The 15,576-nt window shown below is 33.9% G+C and overlaps 1 protein-coding gene across 2 annotated transcripts in view; it reads left to right on the top strand.

The window, feature by feature from the left end:
• The window catches only part of Smc2 (structural maintenance of chromosomes 2), a 40,672-nt gene that overhangs the window by 11,066 nt on the left and 14,030 nt on the right, over positions 1–15,576 (top strand). For both annotated transcript variants that reach the window (XM_070011028.1, XM_070011036.1), the window contains 10 exons: positions 1,261–1,494; positions 2,426–2,585; positions 3,027–3,144; positions 3,378–3,516; positions 4,618–4,737; positions 6,458–6,662; positions 8,961–9,096; positions 12,132–12,256; positions 13,889–14,082; positions 14,913–15,056. In XM_070011028.1, coding sequence (XP_069867129.1) covers positions 1,261–1,494; positions 2,426–2,585; positions 3,027–3,144; positions 3,378–3,516; positions 4,618–4,737; positions 6,458–6,662; positions 8,961–9,096; positions 12,132–12,256; positions 13,889–14,082; positions 14,913–15,056 — 1,575 coding nt within the window. The remainder of the gene's footprint in view (positions 1–1,260; positions 1,495–2,425; positions 2,586–3,026; positions 3,145–3,377; positions 3,517–4,617; positions 4,738–6,457; positions 6,663–8,960; positions 9,097–12,131; positions 12,257–13,888; positions 14,083–14,912; positions 15,057–15,576) is intronic.

The raw sequence follows: 15,576 nt of genomic DNA on the forward strand, positions 1-15,576 counted from the left end.
TGCCAAGGCTGACTTTGAACTGTGATCCTCAGACCTCAGCCTCCTGAGTAGCTAGGATTACAGGCATGAGCCACCAATGCCTGGCCCTTATTCTTACCAATACTAATTCCCATCACTTTTCCTTTACTTCACTGTATTTATTTATTGTCCATGTCTTCCACCTTAAAATATAAGCCCCTTAAGATCTCTGTCTTTTGTCTGTGTCTTCAGTGTCTTGGAAACAGCACCCAGTATAGAACAAGCATCTAATACCCAATGTTTGATGAATCACAAGTTAAGTAAGTGATTCAGAATTTCTGGTCACTTTGATACAAGTGACATAGTTGAATTTTTATTTCTTAGTACTAATGTCATATACTAGTATGTCAGATATATGGTTATTACTACTACTTTTTCTTTTTTTGTCTATTATAGGGCTTGAACTCAGGTGGCCCTGAGCTTTTTGCTCATAGCTAGCACACTACCACCTTGAACCACAACTCCACTTATGGTTTTTAGTTGGTTAATTGGAGATAAGACTCTCATGGCCTTTCCAACCTGGGTTAGCTTTGAACTATGATCCTCAGATCTCATTCTCCTGAGCAGCTAGGACTACAGATGTGAGCAGCTAGCATCTGACTGGTTAACACTACCTTAAAAATGTAAAGTATTAATAACACATTTTCCAAAGTTACCTGTTGCTTACATACTATGCCCCAATTCTTTATTTTATCTTTTTGTCCATTGTAAGGCTTGAACTCAGGTCGTACATGCTGTTCCTGAGCTTCTTTGTGCTCTACCACTTGAGCCACAGCACCACTTCTAGCTTTTTTCTGTTTATGTGATTCTGAGGAATCAAACCTAGGGCTTCATGCATGCTAGACAAGCACTCTACCACTGAGCCACATTCCCAGCCCCTAATTCTTTTAAAGTAGTTTAATATGTATACTCCTAATTTTAAACTGTTTGCTTTTAATCATAGTGTATGATGTCTTATTTCAGGTTTGTAGATTTAGGGACCTTTTAAAGTGATTTATTTACATATACCATGATTTATTTGACTAGACTTTGCTCTGATATATGGGATGAAAATATTTGAGGCATAGTATTTGAGTCATATTCCCCAAATGGTGAATTTCAGAATGAGGTGGCTATTTTATTTTCCTTATTATGCCTGCTTCAAATTGCTTTGAAATTTAATGCCATAAGGGTATGTGTATGTAAGAAAATACAGTAGATGTTTTTCCTTAACATTTTTCAACTTGGTATTTCTTTCTCCAGGACTCTAAAACTTTAGCAGCAAAGGAGAAGGAAGTGAAAAAGATAACAGATGGGCTGCATAGCCTTCAAGAAGCAAGTAATAAAGATGCTGAAGCTTTGGCTGCTGCTCAACAGCATTTCAATGCTGTTTCTGCAGGCTTGTCCAGTAATGAAGATGGAGCAGAAGCAACTCTTGCTGGTCAAATGATAGCCTGTAAAAATGATATGAGTAAAGCTCAGACAGAGGCCAAACAGGTAAAGACAGACATTAAACATTCTGTGATTATCTTGTTTTTGGTTTTTTTTAAGCTGTCTTTCACCTACTTTGGAATTGTTATAAAGTTTAAAATATTGTCAACAAAGTAGTTTATTCTATTCTGTAGTACCTAATACAGAAAAATTCAAAAACGTTGATTCTTAAACTTTGATGATAGATTGTTGAAGAATGCTGTAAAATTGAAATGAACATATTTCGGGTTGCTGCTTTGTCTTGACATAAATAGCAGAAAAACAAAACTCATTCCAACTGTTTTGCCTGCCATTTCTAGTTCTTAAACCTTTATTTCTGTACTTTATAATATCTTCATCAGCATCTCTACCACATGTCCATGCATATTCCAGTATTTGGTCATATTACTTTGATTTTGTCATCTGAAATGATTGTCACTTTGTTAATAGTTCTTAAATTTGCTAGGTAGTAGTGTAGGTTAAATTTAACTTTCTTTTTCTATATTCTTCCTCATTACTTAATGGAGCTTCTTTACTGTTACTAACCAGTTCTGACAAACATACACAAATACATATATGAGCACGTAAATGGAAAGGAACTAGAGTTGTGATTTGTAGCATTTTGTTGTATTTTAAATTAAACCAGCTACTAATCATTGGACAGAAATTTTCGACTTTGTTATATTTCTTACATGTTTATGTTATATTTTATGAATAGTTAAAAACACTTATATTTTAACTTTTTAATAATTTATATTAGTTGTATGTTCATGTATAATGTGAATAGTTTTTTGAGGAAAAAATGAGTAATCTTTGGTAAATGAGTCATCTTTGGAATATTAATCTGAAGAGACCAGTTGCATTTTCAAGGCTAAAATATCCTAAGCCAATCTGAATCTGTGGCCATTTAATTACTAGCACACTGCTTCATGTAGTCAGTTACATTTTTCTATCACAGGCTCAAATGAAGTTGAAACATGCCCAGCAGGAATTGAAGAGTAAACAAGCAGAAGTGAAGAAGATGGATAGCGGCTACAGGAAGGACCAAGAAGCTTTAGAAGTTGTAAAAAAACTCAAAGAAAAACTTGAAACTGAAATGAAGAAATTAAATTATGAAGGTTTGACTTTAAAGACATGATAATTTAATCATTAGGACATAGTTAGTAGAAACTAAAAGGCAATAAATAAGTAGGACATATTTATTTCTAAATGCCATAAAAGTACTAAGTACATAACATCCCTTTGATGTTTGAGAACACATTATTGAGAATTTCAGTTACTTGGAACTCAGGAAATGTTTTTTGTACATTTCGTACATTAGAAGACATTCAATTCATATGTGGTTTCTTGGAATAAATATTGTACTATTTGATGTTGTATGTCTGCTTGACAATTGGGTAGATGCTTGAATGGTAAGCATACCTCTTTTTATTTAATACTTACCAGAAATTTATATTTGCTTCTAGGAATTCTTCTGAAGAAGGTTTTCCTTATATTTTTATTAACATGGTAGAATTTTTAAACTCAGTTTCAATTTACTTAACACTTTTCATCCTCAGAAAATAAGGAGGAAAACCTTTTGGAAAAGCATAGGCAGCTGTCTCGTGATATCAACAGATTGAAAGAAAAATATGAAGCTCTCTTGGCCAGATTTCCTAATCTTGGATTTGCATACAAGTAAGAGACTTAAACATTGTATTTTACTATAGTAATAACTAAAATATATTTTTGGTTATGCTGGGAGGCAATCTGACAATTCTGTTGACATCAAGATTTTTGTATAAAAAATTTTAAGTTACTTTCCTTTAATTGCTATTTTTCCCCCCTTAAACATTTATTAGAACATTTCAAAAGTCAGTAGGGAGAATTCTTGTCAAATAACTTAATTTTCTTCTACTTTGCTGTTTTAGGGATCCAGAGAAGAACTGGAATAGAAACTGTGTAAAAGGACTTGTAGCTTCTCTTATTAATGTGAAAGATACTTCTGCTACCACAGCTTTAGAATTAGTGGCTGGGGAACGACTGTACAATGTTGTAGTAGACACAGAGGTAAGCTGATTCTATTTAAAGTTAAAATTAGTGTTCCACTTGGAAACAGTATGCTGCTAGAAGAATTGGGTATTTTATGTTTTAGGGCCTCCTAGGTCAATTATTTTTACAATATCCAACTATTCAGTTACTGATTTTTTTTAAAATAACTTTATTCTAGAGATTTGCTTTCATGCTATGTAAGTTAATATTTACATAAATGGTAAATGATCTGGAAGTAAATAACCTGTTTTGATGTCTTAATCTTTTTTAATGCATTGAAAGGATACACTACTATATAGTAAAATGGCTATTATAGCTGAATTTAGTAACATATTCTCATATTGTATATGATGATTTTATACCCTCTTTGGTCAGAATAGCACCCAAAATCTATACCTCTCATGGCAAATTTTCAGAATACAATACAGTATTAACTATAGTTCTCATGCTATGACTTGTATTTCTAGACTTATTTTTCCTGCCTAACTAAAAATGAAGCTAAATACCATTGTGTCTTCTTTTATTTTTTTTCTTCTCTTTGTCCCAAGTAACCCTTTCTTCTGTGTGTGTGTGTGTGTGTCTGTGTGTGTGTCGTTTATGCCAGTCCTAGCAGTCCTAGTGCTAGTGGCTGAGGTTTTTTTTTCTTTTTGCTCAAGTAGTACTCTACCACTTGAGCTTCACAGACTTTCCTATACAAGTTATCTTCATAGCATTATCTTCAGATCTTAGCTTCCTGAGTAGCTAGGATTACAGATTAAGCCACCATAACCAGATTATTTTGTTTAACTTTGTTGTTCTTTCTTCCTTTCTTCCCTTCTTTTTTTTTTTTTTTTTTGGTTAAGAGTCTTCATATACCTGAGATCATGTAGTATTTTTCTTTCTGAATCTGTCTTATGTGACCACATAAATATTTTTCAGATTCATTCATGTTAGTGTAATTGTCAGCAGCTTTTTTAAGGCTGACTAATTATCCATTGTGTGTTTTCATAAACTTGAGTTGTTGGGACTAAGATACAATAAACATTTGTTTGATGATGGATTCCTAAACTTTCATACTTTTCTTGTTTAATATTTTCTATCATCATTAATAATTTTTTCAATTTCAAATGAATGTTTTAGGTTACTGGTAAAAAGTTGCTAGAGAAAGGGGAATTGAAGCGTCGTTACACTATAATTCCTCTCAATAAAATTTCAGCCAGATGTATTGCTCCAGAAACTCTGAAGATTGCTCAAAACCTTGTAAGTTTTCTTATCTTAATTGTACTTTAAACTGTACCATTATTTTTAATGTTAGAAAACACTAACTTTAGGGCACAAAAAAGGAGGACCACAAAAGTTCTGCTTTGGTTATATTAAAAAAAATTAGAGGGGCTGGGGGTTTAGCCCAGCGGAAGGGCGCCCGCCCAGCATGCACAAGGCCCTGGGTTCGGTCCTCAGCCCTGGAAAAAAAAAATAGATGGAAAAATACTAGGGTTGCCTTTTTTCTGCAATTAGATGGCAAGAGAATAAAAGTATTAGAAGATTAGAACTCCCTTTAATAATTCAAAAATTAGTGCTAGAATGACTTTAGTCTTAGAATGACATTAACTTTAGATAGTCACATGACTCTTGAGTAGTAGTGAAAATTAAACTTCAGATTTCTGAAGTTCAAATGGAAATTTACAGATTAATATTTGATATACTGCACTGTCTTTTTCCTTTAATGTCAGGCATGTTTAAATTGCTTACAATGACAACTATAGAAAACTATCCATAATTATTGCAGAGATACTTATTAAAGTTCAGGTTTTGCTATCTAGCCCATGAACAGTCAACTATTTTTGCAGTGGACAAATGGTGATATGACTGCTAGTAAGAAAATAGATGTGTACAAGGAAATATATTTTAAAAGTTGTCATGGATCTGTAATACGTGGTAAAATAAAAAACTGATGCTAGCTGATAAATATATAATTTAGTAACAAAACTAGTTTGTTATTGAATAGGCATTCTAAATATGTGAGTTGAGAAGACAATTCTATGAATTCTAGAAATAGCATTTGTATTTGGGACATTGAATAGACACCCATTTTCCTTGCTGAAATTGAGATGCTTTCAATGAAAATCATTTTGAAGTACTGTTGTATTGGCATGTGTGGATAAGTGCCTAATAACTGAATGGTAGTGTTTTTTGGTTGGTATTTCTTTCACTATAAAATCATCTTTTTGGGTCAGAAAGGCTCTTGAAGTTAATTTAGCTGTAAGGGTCAAGTCCCAGTAGATGTTAATTGGATTTCCAGTGACAGCAAAAATACTTGCTCTCAGATCTGTTGCCTAGACCAGTTTAACAGTAGCTACTATCTCAAAGAACAAAACAACATAGTGTTACATCAAACTTGGTTATTTTTTTCTTTGACATATGCTAAGTTCTATTGATATACTTCATTTTTCTAAAAAGATAAACTGTAAATGTTATAAACAAAAGTTGTAAAGAGGCAGTTGGTTCAAAATAAAAGACTTAGTGCTTTTTCACTTATTCTAATTCCATTATTGTATTTTCATTGGTGTAATTGTCAGGTGGCTGCTATAGTTTATAGTTTTTTAATTTGACTAAAAAAGCATTCACCAAATTATTAGTAGTTTAAACAAGTGGTATAATTACGTTGATCTGAGAGTTATTGTACTTATAAGAAAGTTCTGCTTGCATAGTGCATTTTAGATTGACGGACTTGGCATTGGCTACTTCTTGACAAATTCTCATGCTGCCTGGTGATTTAGGTAAATATTTTACTTAGTAATAGATTTTTCAGTGTTTAAATCTATACTTTTTTACTTTAAATTTTACATAGCTTTTAGTAAATTATTCATAAGAATTTGAGTACAAAGTAAATATTGCCTAAATAGCTTTTCTTTTTGGTTTATAAGTAATATACCAAAAGAAAGGAAATTATATGCACTGTGGCTCATTTGTTTCCATACAGGTTGGTCCTAACAATGTTCACATAGCCCTTTCTCTGGTTGAATACAAACCAGAACTTGAGAAAGCTATGCAGTTTGTCTTTGGAACAACATTTGTTTGTGACAATATGGATAATGCCAAGAAAGTGGCTTTTGATAAAAGAATAATGACTAGAACTGTAACTCTGGGAGGAGATGTGTTTGATCCTCATGGGACATTGAGTGGAGGTCAGTTTTCTTTTCTTGTCCTTATAATCCTGTGTTGCAAATAAAACAAGTCTCTATTTCTTGGTTGGGATGACTTATCTTAGAGCTTTATTCTTAGTCTTTAATTAGAACCAAGATTTGAATCCAGGTCTTACACTTAAGCTTACATATGCAGCAGGTTGAAATTTAGAGAACTATGGTTCAAAGCATCATGGGTAGGTAAGTAGAAAGCATATGAAAAATAACCATCTAAAACTAGAGATGGTGTGGCTCAAGTGGTTGAGTGCCAGCCTAGCATAGGCTCTGAGTTCAAACCCCAAGACCACCCAAAAACAAAATAATATCTTCATAGCCTTATAAACATAAAGACTGGGTCTAATATTTAGGTTGTTAGTAAAATGAGCTACCAGTATGTTAGTCAATCCTATAGCTTCTTTTAATCATCACAAATCCATTCCTATTTATTTTTCCTGTCCTGTCCGGAAATGCCAGTCAGTGGGATATTCATAGTTGAAGTTGCATATAAATTCTAATCTTGTTTAGTTACAGTCACAGGAAATAAAGACTTTATATTAATTACACTTTTAGCCTAACTACCCACTAACTACCTATCATATCAGTGCTGCCACTGCACCTGTCTAAAGTGAAAGCTCTTTATGAGGTGCCTTATAAGTGCCTTAGAAAATCTGTAGGCAGGGGCTAGAAAGGTGGCTCAGTGGTAGAGTGCTTGCCTTGCATGCATGAGGCCCTGGGTTCGATTCCTCAGCACCACATAAGCAGAAAAAAAAAAAAGCCGGAAGTGGTGCTGTGGCTCAAGTGGTAGAGCGCTAGCCTTGAGCTGAAGAACTGAGGGACAGCGCCCAGGCCCAGAGTTCAGGCCCCACAACTGGAACTACAAAAAAGAAAATCTGTAGGCAGTGATCATGTTCTCACCTCGCCCCCACCCCCCTTGATACTGGACATCCAAGTCCTTGTTCCCAACACAGGCCATGTACCTAGTCCTTTCACTTTTAGTTTGTCTTTCAAATAGGGTTTCTTACCTGGCCTCAAACTACAGTCCTCCTAACTCCCTCTCCCAAATAGCTGAATTACATGTATCACTGTTTTGAATCATATTCTTCGTGTTTTAATAATTGTCACATTGACATTCCAGATCTCTGTTCATTACAGTGGCCACTACCACATGTGGCTCCTTACATTTGATAATTAAAATTATTTTCTCAGTTGCACTTGTGTGTTCAGTGTTTATTGATCACAAAAGGTTAATTAATAATTGGACAATGCAGATATATAGTATATTTTTTATCATTTTATAATGCCTTACACCACAAACAGTTGCCCAAATTAAAAACAGAATGCTTAAGTAACTTGGAATCCAGGTAGTCTAATTTCAGTTTGCTTTTAACCTAGAAAGCTGACTGTATATTGGGGACCAGAGTGACTTAATGTTTCATTAGCCAATTAATGAATTCTGTGTTCAAGTATCAGATTCCCCAATAAACTTGACTAGTATCTGCAAGTAGAAGATAAATAGTATTATATAATCTAAATCAGAAGAAACTTTTTAGACTTTTATTGATTCAAGTGCTCTTAAATTTCACAAGAAATTTCTAAATCTATCCTATTAACAAAGAACTTTTAATAGCATTGCTAGTTGACCTTGGCCTCCTCCCATCAAACCTACAGTAGTTTTCTATCAGTGTAATACTTGAAGCTGTCATTGACAGATGATATGGTTCCTGGTTCAATAATGGGAAGTCAGCTTATTCTGCTTGCTCTGCTGTTATGATTTGGCAACTTTAAATCCTCAGAACTTACAAATTTATTCCATAATTATACTACATTTATTGCAAGTTAGTTTCCTCTGTTGTTATGTTTTTCTTTCTGTAACTCAGTATGAAAGATTAATTCCTGTCTTCCACATGATTTTCTCATGGCAAAGGGAAAGTAAATGGTGACTTGCATACTGCTTCCCAAAGCTTGCTTTGAGAAAAAGAATACTTATTTCCCATTTAATTGACAAGACCAAATTACATAATGAAGCATCAGTTGAAATGGACTATTGAAGGATGCTTCCAATAGATAGGATAGTGGTTATTCTGAATAAACAAAACTACATCTACTTATGACCGGTTCTCATCAGGTATTATTTTAAGATTCAAGTGATGAGTGATTTCTTTAGCATCATGAGTTCTAAAGGATTTGCCATTGAAATACTTCCTATATAGTTCTCTTAGAAAAAATTACTTACTTATTAATATTCTTTATTAAGCATGTAGTAATATAACGTGCAAGGACTATTTCAATTTGCCCTACTAGGTGCTCGATCCCAGGCAGCTTCTATTTTAACTAAGTTTCAAGAACTCAAAGTTGTTCAAGATGAAATGAGAATCAAGGAGAGTGAGCTGCGTGCTTTAGAGGAGGAACTAGCTGATCTTAAAAACACTGCTGAAAAGTAAGATTTTTGTTTAATTAAGATTTCCCAAATCTTCTACTCTTATTTAAAGAAATAGAATTTTTTGTATTTAAATACTAAGTTTTTCATAGTGCCTTTGGTTTTATTTGAAAAGGTAAAATTGTAAAACGTCTTAAATGTTGCCAGGAATTGGAATTAAGTTTTAGAGATTTCCATGTAGTCAAGGTATTAATCATATCAAAATGCCTACTTTTAAACATCACATATATGTAAATTCATTTTTACCTTCATTAACATAAATTAACCAGAATAAATGAACTTTTTCTGTGAGGAAGTTGGAACAAGTTTATCCTTGCTACATGGAAGCTCTAGCTTGCTTCCTTACAAATTATATAGATATATACTTATATATTCCTTAGAACTATTAATATGTTCAGTGCTGTTGGGTCATTCATTCTCCTTGTGGCACTGAGGCAAAAGAAAAGCATTGATTTTGAAAAAGTTAAAAATGTAAAGATCAGCAATAACCAGTTTTCTCCATCATATGGGAAGTAGTATATTTTTCTCAAACATCTCTACAATCTACATTTTAAAAAATGACTTGAAGTTTGTATTACAGTATTATTTGTTGTCAAGCACAGTTTGAGGCAATGATACTTGAGTGCTTATATTTTATGAATTACATCCTTTTGCTTCAAAGCCATCTGAATTTCTAGTGAGGAAGGTATTTTGTAAGTTCACATTAACTTGAAATTCTACTGTAACTGAATTAGCTAAAAACTTTGCAAAGAAAGTATCAGATGGATTTATGGTAAAATTACAAGGGTTGTAAGACAGTATATTACAAATGATTAAGGTCAAAACTGTGTCCTCTTGAATGGATTTTCACTATCAAAAGTAGAGGACATTAGTACTAACATTTACAAAAGAAGATTAATAATTTGATAATAAGGTTTTGGTATTTAATGCAATTGGAATAACGGGTTTTTATGATGAGTAATATTGAATTTTAGATACAAACCAACAGGAAGCATTTAGAAGACTTGTTTACTCAAAGGTAGTTTTTAATGTTTCATACTATTTTGTAAATAGTTACTGTGGATCTTGGTTACTTAAGAGTTTACTTTTCAGCCAGGTGCCAGTGGCTCACACCTGTAATCCTAGCTACTCAGTAGGCTGAGATCTGAGGATCGTGGTTCAAACCCAACCCTGGCAGGAAAGTCCGTGAGACTCTTGCCTCCAATTGACCACCAGAAAACAGGAAGTGGCACTGTGACTCAAGTGGTAGAGCACTCCCTTGAGCTGCAGAGCTCAGGGATAGACCCCAGACCCAGAGTTCAAGCCCCACAACAACCAAAAAATAATAATAATAACAATAAAAGTTTACTTTTCATCATCAAATCAGATTTCAACGTGGTTGTGGCTTTCAAAACATCAGATATATTATTTTTTCTTTTGTTTTTTTCATGTTTTTTATATGATTTTTAAAAGTGGCTACAAACATTTATAGACTTTGCTTTTTTAAATTATATTTTTATTATCTAAGTATTTGTACAAAGGAATATTCAACAAATCAGTTTATAAGTACAATCACAACAAATCAGTTTATAAGTACAATCCATCTTGATGTCTTCATTCTCTTCCATCCTTTACCACACTGCCATCAGTTTTCTTAATATAATAGGATATGCATTGAATATTATGACTACATTCTTTTCCCTTTGTCTCTTCACTTGCCTCCATCCCCCACACACCTTTCAAGTGCTAGTTTCCTGGTATTATTGTGTGGCCTGTGAGTTTTTCTAAGGAATTAGAACATTTCAATTCTCTCCTGTAAGTACCATACAAGTTAATACATTTGTGTACACTTACCTGTAACTCTGTATATGTGTTTCATTGTATATTTATAAATTCTAACTTCCACGTATGAGAGAAAACATGACATCCTTTATCTCTGAGCCTCAGTTACTTCACTTAACAGGATTTTCCTAGGTCCTTCCATTTTTTTTGCAGATGATGCAGTATTGCTCTTTTTAATGGATGAATAAATTCTCATTCCACATTTTCCTGATCCATTCATCCATTGAGGGACGTCCAGGCTGTTCTATACCTTAGCTATGATGAATAGTGCAGTAGTGAATGTGGTTGTACAACTGGCTTTACTGTTTCCTGATTTGTATTCTTTTGGATAAATGCCCAAGAGTTGTATTGCCGAATCACAAGATAGTTTCCATGTTTAGTTTTTTTGAGGAATTTCCAGACTGCTTTTCAGAGTAGTTGAACAAGCTTACATTCCCACCATTGGTGTATTGGGGTTAACAAATTTACATTCCTGCCAGCAGTGTATTGGGGCTCCTTATCCCCCCTATGCCAGCATCTGTTGTTCATATTCTTCATGATGGCCATTCTATCTGGGGGTGAATGAAATTTCAGTGTTCGAATCATTTCACTTATGACCAGAGATGTTGAGCATTTCTTCATGTGTCTATTGACCGTTGTTACTTCTCTGAGAAGTCTTTATTTAGCTTGTTTACCGATTTATTAATTGGGCTGTTGATTCTCTGAAGGTTTAGTTTCTTGAATATTATGCCATTGTCTGACACAGTAGCTAGCAAAGATCTATTCTATATACTATCTTTCAGCATGTTAACTATATTCTTTTCTATGCAGAAACTTCTTACAGAAAGACTATTTTAAGTACAGTGTGGTACTGACAACCAGTTTTCAAAGTCATAGTTACCAAGCTAAAGAGTGACACTTTTATATCTTGCTTTACACTTTAACCTAGTCCATTTTATTTTATTGTTGGTCACGGGTCTTGAACTCAGTCTGGGTGCTGTTCCTAAGGTCTTAGCTCAAAGCAAGTACGCTACCACCTGAGCCACAGCGTCACTTACAACCTAGACAAGCATAAGACAATGCAATCCTTTTTCTTGATGACATTGGCATATCAGCATATATAATATATATGTATGTATGTATATGAATATATATGAATACGATCCTCAAGTTTAAATATGTCTCAAACACATTTATTACAGCGTTTATTATAAATCTATTTATCTTTTTCTAAGATACCGCAAACTAAAACAGCAATGGGAGATGAAAGCAGAAGAGGCAGATTTGTTACAAACCAAGCTCCAACAAAGCTCCTATCACAAGCAACAAGAAGAATTAGATGCTCTTAAGAAAACTATTGGTAAGATTGAAGCATTCTGTGCTTATATATTTCTGCTGAACTCCTTTAGCTTACATTTAGAAGACTGTAATAAGACACATTCATTTCTGTAGAGTAATTGCCAGTGTAGTATTTCTGGGTCTTAGGATATGATCATTTTCATCTTTAATACAGTACCACAATTTTGTCAATTTTTTACTTATATTCATTTCCACCAGTGAAAGTTCTCATTTCTAGACTAAAAATTTTGCAATCTGATGGTTTTAAAGGTAATACTTTAATTTTAGTTAATTTAATTTGTGTGTCCTTATTACTTGTAATACTGGGATTTTTCTTGTGTGTTTATGGGACCTTAGGATTTTTACATATGTGAATTTCATACTTCTTTTGTGTGTATTTTCTTAATGAGTTTTTCCCTACTGTTTTTATACTTATTAGTTATCATTTCTTGCAGATTCTGTGCACTACAGCTTTTTTTTTTTTTTTTGGCTACTTTTCTTCTAACTTAATATTTACCATTTTTTGTTACGTAAAGTTTTAATACTCAATACAATTCAATATATAGCTACCTCCTTAACTTTTGTTACCCTATTAAAAAAAATAGGATTGCCTTGTATACAGTGGCTTTTATTTTGATATTTGCTCTATTTCTCCATCAAAAGGTTTCTTGAATGTGCATATATGGACAAAGAACCACTGTGAGCTTTCTGGCATCTAAAATTATGGATAAATACCATGGCCATACTATTGGTTCTCGTTCTAGAAAGCAGTATTGTTAATGCTATAAACTGTGGGACTGAGGGTGCAAATCAATAGTAGAGCAGAGCATGTGCTTCCCATACTTGAGATTCTAGATTCAATCCTAACACTGAAAAAAAAAATTATTCTTATGTTAAACCTTTCTAAAGTATGTAAGTTATAAGTAAAGTTTATCTAATTCATAAGTAAAGTTTATCTAACTCAATTTTATATCATTAGAAATAATTTCACAAATCGTTAGATAATGCAAATATGTTCCTAAGTGTGATATATGTTTAAAATACACCATTTCTGCCAGGCACCTGTGGCTCACACCTGTACAGGAAGCTGAGATCTGAGGATCATGATTCAAAGCCAACCCAGGCAGGAAAGTCAATGAGGCTCTCCAATTAACCAGCAAAGAGCCGGAAGTGGTGGTGTGGCTCAAATGGTAGAGCAACAGCCTTGAGCAAAAAGCTAAGGGACAGCGCCCAGGCCCTCAGTTCAAGCCCCAGTACCCGCCCAAAAACAAAACAAAATACATATATATATATATATATATCTGTGTAGAATATTGTTATAAGAATTAAAGTTTTTTTTAACTCTAGCTTCTAATTTTCTGACCCATTTCTTATGATGAAGTCAGAGACCAGGAGAAACTCCTTAACTTTTTTGCTTAGACTGAGGGACTCTCCCATCTTAACAAACTGACTATATTCCCAACTAGTGTGTAGGAGGAACATGGACTGGTCCCCAGCAAAACCTGAGACACTTCCTGAAAGTAACTAAAATTTAAATGGACTGGAGTCTTAGCTCAAGTTCAAATCCCCTTACCATCATTCAAAGAGAGATTGAATTTAGCAGCCTTTATCTCTAATAGTTAATTTTGTTTCATTCAACTACTTAATAATTTAGAGGAAAGTGAAGAGACCTTAAGAAACACAAAAGAAGTCCAAAAAAAAGCAGAAGAAAAATATGAGATATTGGAGAATAAAATGAAAAATGCAGAAGCTGAAAGAGAAAGAGAATTAAAGGATGCTCAGAAAAATCTGGATTGTGCCAAAACCAAAGCAGATGCATCTAGCAAGAAAATGAAGGAAAAACAACAGGTAATAAATAACTTCTTGAGTTGTAACTGATCCTTTAAAATCAAGAGTAGAAGGTAGACAATCATAAAATAGCCTTGTTTATCAGTACTGCTTAGGAAATCTAGAAGCAAGTTTTGTCTAGGAAATAGGCAACTAATTAAATTCTCTTAAAACCCTGTATTGAGCGTCACATGTTGTGGGTACAGGTTGCACTGGCTTGCAGATTTTAGGTCATTAGCTGATACATGCTGATGAGAGCTTCTGGAATGGGTTATGTGGATTGGGAGCTATGACGTGGAGATTCACTCAGTTGACATTTTTGTTTCCTAAGAAGTCCTTTTATTGAATTGTGCAAAAACTGAAATGTGAACTTTGTGACTCCAAGAACTAAACCCAGTTTCTAACACTGTTCTTCAGTTTTTTCTGGTTCTACCTTTCTTTACAATTTTTTCCCACTTTAAAATACCATTATTATAGGTGCACATAATATTTTCAAATGAGTGAAATGTGAAAAAAGAAAAGAAAACTTTAAATTTGACTTTTTTGCACATTAAATTTATGCAATAAAACTAATTCATCTGTTACAGAATTTTACATTTTTTCTATATTAACAAAAGCATGAAGTAATTTATGCAGTTATTTAAATGCATAAAAATTACATATACTGTCTTTTTAACTTAGGAAAATAAACTTCCATTTCTGGAAATAAAAATAGCTTAAACACATGTAATTTTGGTAACAGTGATAACTAAGCTGTGGGATGTACTTGCATAAGAATGTTCGTTTTTAGTTCTTGTATATATGTGTTTGCCAGTAGTTAAAAACCTGTGTGAGTACCTTTGTTTCTCTAGGAAGTTGAAGCTATCACTCTAGAGTTAGAAGAGCTAAAGAGAGAACATGCATCTTATAATCAGCACCTTGAAGCTGTAAATGAAGCTATCAAATCCTATGAAGCTCAGATTGAAGTAATGGCAGCAGAGGTAGCTAAAAATAAGGTAAGATTTATCAAATTGGAAAAATTAAAAATGGTCATCAATGGGCTGGGAAGGTGGCTCAGTGGTAGAGCGCTTGCCTTGCATGCCTGAGGCCCTGGGTTCGATTCCTCAGCACCACATAAGCAAAAAGAAAAAAGCCGGAAGTGGCGCTGTGGCTCAAGTGGTAGAGCGCTAGCCTTGAGCTGAAGAGCTGAGGGACAGCGCCCAGGCCCAGAGTTCAGGCCCCATGACCGGACCCCCCCACTTCCCCCCTCCCCCCAATAAAGGTCATCTATGAGCTCTTCTTCCTCCTCTTTCTTCTCTATTTTTCTTCTTCTTTCCTTGGAACTGAACTTGGCACTGGCTAGGCAGGTTCTCTACGAATTAGCCCTGGCTCTTCTGCTTTTGTTTTTAGCTTATTTCTCAAATAGCCTAATAAACTTTTTGCTGGGGCTGGCTTAGAAAGACAGAAAAAAGGTCATCTGTGAAATGATACATCAAGATAACTGACTTTAGTGCTCTGCCTCTTTTTACTTGTTAT

This window comes from Dipodomys merriami, unplaced genomic scaffold (genome assembly GCF_024711535.1).
Source record: "Dipodomys merriami isolate MVZ:Mamm:240054 unplaced genomic scaffold, mDipMer1.0.p SCAF_11, whole genome shotgun sequence".
Taxonomy (NCBI): domain Eukaryota; kingdom Metazoa; phylum Chordata; class Mammalia; order Rodentia; family Heteromyidae; genus Dipodomys; species Dipodomys merriami.